At 37.5% G+C, this 7103-nt stretch overlaps 1 protein-coding gene across 1 annotated transcript in view; it reads right to left on the bottom strand.

Annotated features, from left to right (window-relative positions):
• The window catches only part of LOC119412802 (replication termination factor 2-like), a 5605-nt gene extending 4608 nt beyond the window's left edge, over positions 1–997 (bottom strand). The window contains exons 1-2 of the mRNA XM_037679836.1: positions 934–997; positions 780–880 (exon numbers count right to left, since the gene is read on the bottom strand). Coding sequence (XP_037535764.1) covers positions 780–880; positions 934–997 — 165 coding nt within the window. The remainder of the gene's footprint in view (positions 1–779; positions 881–933) is intronic.
• Between the last annotated feature and the right edge of the window lie 6106 nt (positions 998–7103).

Raw genomic sequence — 7103 nt, 5'->3', positions numbered from 1 at the left:
TAAAACACACACAAATATCATAATTTGTGTTCTGAAGTTGTAACTGTTCATAAGAGGGTACCACATGGTTCTATATTAGGTCCTCTTCTATTCATAATTTATATAAATGAATTGGGACAGAATGTGTCTGATGCTGATTTGCATGTTTATGCAGACGACAGTTATCTATTGCACTGAATACAATCCTACTCAGGTTATTGAATTATTACAAAAATACTTTGCTGCTATCCAACACTTTTTATTAAATTTAAAACTTGTACTTAATAGAGATACAACTAAATTGATATACTTTTCCAGATCCAGAGGATCACAAAAGATCCCCTCTGTGTTCTCTTGCAGTGGAAATGAAATGGAGTTGGTTCACACATAAATATTTAGGCATTTTGATTGATGATTCCCTCACTTTCAAACCCCATATGGAAAGTCTTGTGAAAAGGCTCAAATTAAAGCTGGGTTTTTATTTTTTTTAATAAGTTGTGTTTTTCATATACTGCTAAAAAGCAGCTTGTCTCTGCAACTTTTAGGTCTGTTTTGGACTATGGAGATCTTTTGATTGCTTCATCACATAAGATGCTTGACTCTGTCTACTTCTCTGAGATTCATTACAAACTGCAAAATGTCAACACACCATTGTGATTTGTATTCACGGCCTGGTCTGGCTGCCTGAAGGAACTCCCATTGGTTATCTTGTATTTACAAGGCACTGCTTGGACTCCTGCCGGCCTATATTTGTACTGCAATTGCATTGAGAAATGTTGACTCGTATATTATTCGCTCACATGATTTGCTGCTTCTTCCTGTCCCTTTTGCTCGGACTGAATTATGTAAGAAGGCTTTCGTTCACTCTTCTCCATTTTCTTGGAACTTGTTACAAGAATCTCTGAGATTGACGGAATTAATCTTATTAGGGATGCACGATCCACTTTTTTTTACTTCCGATCCGATCCCGATACCTGAGCTTGGGTATCGGACGATACCGATCCAGTTCCGATATCATGATCATCATTGATTTTATATGAGGCTGTAATAATTTCCTCTCAAGTACAATTTGTAAAAATATATGCATGCATGTCCAAAAAGGCAACTTGAGGTAAGTTTTATTAATGTTGGATGAGTTTTAAAGTTAGAATTAAATTCTACTAACACAAAACATGTTTCTTTTTATTCCTAGCTTTAAAGTGGATATTAAAGTGATTAATTTAAGTGATTGTTTAAAGTTGTTTTATATTTTATAAAAGGCAGATACGATTTTTTTCTTCTTTCTGCACTCTTTTCATTCAATGTTTTCTTTTTGATTATTATTATTTTTTTATGTTGTTTCATTTAAATGAATTAATAAATGAATTAAATTAAATAAAATGTTAAATGGCTTTAAACATCTGCTACGTTCATGGTATAAACCAACAGACATGTTCCTGTTTTTAGTATTTTACATCACTTTATAATCTAGCTGTTTATGTTTTTAATATATATAATTTTCAAATCATGTTTTTTATGATTGTCTACTGTTGTACTGATAAATATCTCTGGAGGGTAAACTATATCTTGACTGCACGTATCAAGCTAAGAAATCCTTCGTTTTCTACAACTGATAGTGGTTGGTCATTAATTATGATGAAGTTTAGCAACTTCCCTGTAAACATTTGAGCTCCGTGGTTTCAGCGACCTCTACTTCTTGTTCAATCTGAAGCAGGCAGCCTGATTTGGGGCAGCCGCGCTCAGTCTGTCCCTCCTCAGAGACGGGCAGACTGAGCGGGGCAGAGTGGACGTGGCTGGCCGGGGTCGAGTCACCTCTTTCGGTTGAGCAAAGAGCAGCGCCCCGCTGAAGCCACGGAGCTCGAATGTCCATCGTAAAACTAACTTTACCGTGGTTTAATGTGGCGCTATGGCTCTGCAGACATTGCACGTTGCTGCATTGCTTTGTGGTGTTTTTAGTGTGAAATACTTCCACACAGCGGACATGTTTAGATGAAAAGTTTGTTAGCCGTTAGCCACAGTGCTGCTAACTCAGTCCTCAAGTTGTAGCTGGCTGCAAACTATGAACTGGATTTCCTGAATGTGAGGCGGGTCTTATTACTCTGGGTTCATGAGACACGCCGCCGTTCAGGAAATCCATTCCATAGTTTGAAGTCAACATGCATCATGGATCGGAAATATCGACAGGGGGCTCGGAAAATCCAATACGTAAATTTTGCTGGTATCAGAGGCCGATACCGATACTGGATCGGCCCCATCCCTAAATCTTATTGAGTGCTTTTTCATCCAAACTAAAAGTTATTGAGGCCAATTCAGTGACATGTATCCTATTTTTACAGCTAGACATTTTTTTATTATTTTTTTTACTGTGTAATTTTTTGTGTTGTATTTGTTGCTGCCACTTGGTCAGGACTCCCTTGAAAAGGACATTTTTAATCTCAACGGGTTTATATCCTGGTAAAATAAAGGTTAAATAAAAATAAAAAAATGGGGGTAAATAGTCACACAGTTGACACCAAAACAGTAACATGGTGTATTTAAAATAATCCAACCTGGTTTTATTTCTACATGGTATAGTTAAATTACTTTGAATTAAACTATGCTACATCACATGATGTCTTTTATTTTGTACATCTGGAGAGCCATCAGGTTTTTGCCCAATAACATTTATTGAGTTTCTTTCTAAAACATTTCAGCAGCATAAGTGACAGGAAGTTGTAGTTCTACTTTGTCTTGCAAAGTGATGGGTCGTTCGTTCTGGTCGATGTAAATCTGGGATATTGTGTATAAAAGATTTGTGGTTGGGTTTAGGTAGATTGACTAGGCAAATAGGAAAATATATCAAACTATTTTCATATTTCCCGGACGCTTTTGGTTTATCCGGAGAGGCTCTGGAGTGAAAGCAGGAAGATTTGATTAGCAATGCACACATTATATCAAATCTAATTAACATAATGTACAACACTGCAGAATATACCGATGAACCAATGACGCATTTTTAGTCAGAGCTTTGCTCTGCTGTAACAAAAACCCATACAAAAGGTAATTTCTGCTAACTACAATAATCTTACATAAGGACTTTATGTCCCGAGGTCTTTTCAGAGTGAAAAAGTTTTATATTCCTGCCTCTTCTTGTTTAATGCTTTTTTTTTTATTGATAGAAACACTCAAGTTTCCTTTATAATTATGATAATTATTGCTTTAATTCAATTCCAGCAATGGGCTGAATAACAAAGACCTAAACAAAGCTTTTGTGTGTTTTTTTTTTTTTCAAAGTGCAAACTTTAAACAAAGCTTCAGGTAGTCTAAACTGAGAAAGAACAGCAACCTTTCTTTGTGCACTGCAAGAATAACACAAGTAGCACGACTGCTTCATAAAAAAGGGAAATCCCACCCATACACAAACACAAATATTAAACGGGAGCAACCAGCAGGAGAGTCGTCGTGCGGTCACAACTCACAGTGATTTGAACTTCAGCCATGTCCTCTTTTCAACACAAGAGGGATAATCTCAGAAGCTGACCAAGCAGCAAACAAACTCTGTGGGTGCTGCTCTAAAATCAGCAACGCTGCTGTTGCCTTTACCACAAACGGCACAGGCCAAAGGTGTGTGGAGCCCCTTATCAGCAAACGAGCAAAAAAATAAAATAAAAACTGTTAGAGCTTCCTGTCAAAAGAAAGGTGAACAAGACTCATTTAAGAAACAAATATTTATACCTCTAAGTTGACATAAGACCTGGAATTAAATAAGATTTGAAGCGGAAAAGAAGAAAACAATCCCTGATAAGGTGCTCTGAAGAAAAACAATGGAGAACAAGTGGAAACGAGAAGATGCAACGAACAAGTGAGTAGGAAACTATGTGGGAGGAGAGGAGGGAAAAAAAAAAACCTCCAGGAGAGTGTGTGTATGATGTGAGTATGTTCCTGTGTCATGAGTGTGATTGGGTGTTACTGCTGGTAACCAGGCAGAGATGAAGTTTGTCTCATGAGGACATGGGGGGGAGTGACCTAATCAGCTACGAGTCTAACTACAGAATAACAAGAATCTCTTCGTGACTCAGAGAAAAACTAAAGCTCAGAGAAATCAGCACCAGGATATAACAATGTAATCTTATCTAAACGTAGCTGGAAAAGATTGTATACACTGCAGCTGCTGTGGCTTTGGTGGTCCTGTTGATGGAGCTAATGAAAATGACTTCTGTTCACTGCAGGACTCCCGACGGGTTTTAGCAGCACTGCTCGGAGGAGACATTTAGCTTACAAGAATCCTCACAGTGCTTGCGTGTAAAATCTTACTTCCTTATCAAGGAGACACAGACTGGTCTGCATTAAAAAGGTAAGTGGTTAACATCCTGATGCATGCTCAATAATCCTGGTAGAAAAATCTAACAAAGTCAAGTCAGGTCCTCTGGATGGATTCAAAAATATAAAACTTGTTGAAACGTTTCATATTTAATCCAAAAGACTTTGTCAATCTGAGGAGCTGCACTTAACCCCATCTTATAAATAGCTCCTTCTCATAGTGGATCAACCCGTTTGCTGGCGACAGACAAAACTAGCTGTTCACATGATAAAGGAAAACCATCAGCCTAACGACCAATAGTTAGTGCTCTGATGTCCACTTGCTATTCACAGAGAGCTGAGTGATACTGGCAATAGCAGCATTGAGGGGGACAAATGGACATGGAGGCGTCTCTCCCCGGTTTAATGATGGATGGTTTCTTCGCTCCTCTCTCAAACCAACATTCCTCTCTATCAAGGATGTGTACATCTACAAGCTCGTCTTAAAGACATAAAAACCTGGATGACCCTTAATTTTCTACTTTTAGACTCAGACAAGACTGAGGTTTTGGTTTTTGGATCTGAGCATCTTAGGAATAATTTTTCAGTCGTTCGTCCTCCTTAGATAGCATTAATCTGGCCTCCAGTTCTAATGTTAAAAAATATTGGTGTTATTTTTGATCAGGACATGTCTTTTAGCCCCCACATAAAAAAAAAAAAAAAAAAAAAAAAAAAAAACATTGCCAAAACGTTGCCCCCCCCATATGTGAAGTAGGTTGACTTCAGGCACAGTTTCAAGAGTTGACACAGTTGCTCTGTGGAAAGTGTGGTGTGACCACTCTTTTTAAAGGCAGAAACATGGGTGTGCTATGGGGTCTCCAGTTTCTCCTATTGTTGCCAACCTGTACATGGAGGAGGTAGAAAAGAGAGCCTTGACGTCCTTTTCAGGGACACCACCAAGTCATTGGTTCAGGTATGTTGATGACACCTGGGATAAAATTTAATTTCTGGAAGTCCAACATTTTACTGGTCACATCAACTCTGTAGATAAATACATCAAGTTCACATGGGAAGATGTAAAAAATGGCAGGCTGGCTTTCTTGGACTGTGAAGTCCAAGTTTATGATGGAGGACATTTGAAAACTGAGGTGTACTGCAAACCCAACTAAACAGACCAGTATTTGCAGTTTGACTCCCATCACCCTTTGGAGCACAAGTTAGGAGTCATCAGGACTCTGTACCACAGAGCAGACAGCGTCCCCACTAACTTAGGAGCCAGGCAGAAGGAGAAATCCCACACAAGACAGGCTCTAGAGCAATGTGGATATCCTAACTGGGCCTTCCTGAAAACAGAGAAGAAACCCAAACAGGACTCCAGTAAGCCATCAGGTGAAAAGGAGGAACCCAGACCCAGACCAGTGGTCATTCTGTATGTTGAGGGAGTATCAGAGAAACTGAGACATTTATTTTCTAAACACAATGTCCCAGTAGCTTTTAAACACCAAAACACATTACGGCAAAGACTGGTCCACCCAAAGATCCAGTCCCTCGCACAAACAGTAATATTGCATTGTATACAAGTTTTTTTTGTTTTTTTTTAATCCATCCAGAGGACCTGACTTAACTTTGTGGTAAGTGGTTTAACATTGTCTTGTTTGTTTTTTTTTGTCCACATTTTGTTTCTGCTTACCTTAAGCACCAATATATACATATTTGTGCTTATAACAAAAAAAAAGTTTATTCCACCAGGGAAGTGTAGGAACTGTAGATTGAAAATAATCTTAAAAACACAAACAAAACAATGTTGACAGAGACAATAAAATGTGTATTTAAAAGCCCAGAGAGCACAGAAGCACCATACTATTTGTTGCTTTATAATAAGCTGTGGTGTCTTATGTTAGTTAGTATCTGAAAGATGGTCACTGAGGGAACCGTCTAAACTGCAAACTAAAGGTGTACACATTTCCACAGCAACTCCTTCCCCAGTGGGCATCAACATCTTTGGTGCACGTGGGACTCAATAGAAGATTTTACTGAAATATAATGAAAAATAATATTTAGAAACGTGCAAAATCTGAAGAAAAGTCTTTTGGATAAAAGATGAAATATTCAACAAAGAAAAATCCATCCAGAGAACCTGACTCAACCTTGTTAGATAAAATAAAATTAACAAAATAAAAAAAGATTAATTCAAAATAACTAAATATAAAAAATGTTTAAGATATATTAAAGCAAGCAATATATTGGAAAAATATAAGACCAGGGGGATAAGACTAAATGAAAAGCACTAAGGTGTCATATGGCTAATTATCTTGGGTAAAAACACAGAAAATGACAGAGTACATTTACTAAAGTATCCACTCATTCAGGTCCTGTCCCATAATGTGCCTGCTTGACAGTTCAGACTTTTAAAATAAAGCAAGCACCAAGTGCTCATAGAAAAAAAAAAAAAAAAAAGGAAAAATAGTTTCAATCAGAATAGCAGAAAGTAGTGAATGTCTCTAATTCTCTAATTTTCACCTGTTGCAATGTTACTTCTGCACGTTACTCGTTTCAGCCATGGAAATAAAAATGTTCCCTAAATATCTACATTTACTTCAGGATAGCTTAAAATAATCAGTGGTGGAAACAAATTACCATATCCAACTATTTTCATGTTGGTAATGAAAACAGTTGAGATTGTTTTTTTATCTGGTTTTAGTGGTTCCACTAAAGCACTGCAACTTTTCAAAAATGTATGTTGGTCAAGACGTAAACCAATCAGTGACGAGCTGTGGCTTGAAGGACAAAAACTCTGGTTGAAGTATATAAACAGGATGTGAGCAACCAAGAAGAGGCATTCTTGT

Source organism: Nematolebias whitei, chromosome 7 (assembly GCF_014905685.2).
Source record: "Nematolebias whitei isolate Nwh7 chromosome 7, NemWhi1, whole genome shotgun sequence".
NCBI lineage: Eukaryota > Metazoa > Chordata > Actinopteri > Cyprinodontiformes > Rivulidae > Nematolebias > Nematolebias whitei.
This window is presented reverse-complemented; position numbering and strand designations above follow the sequence as displayed.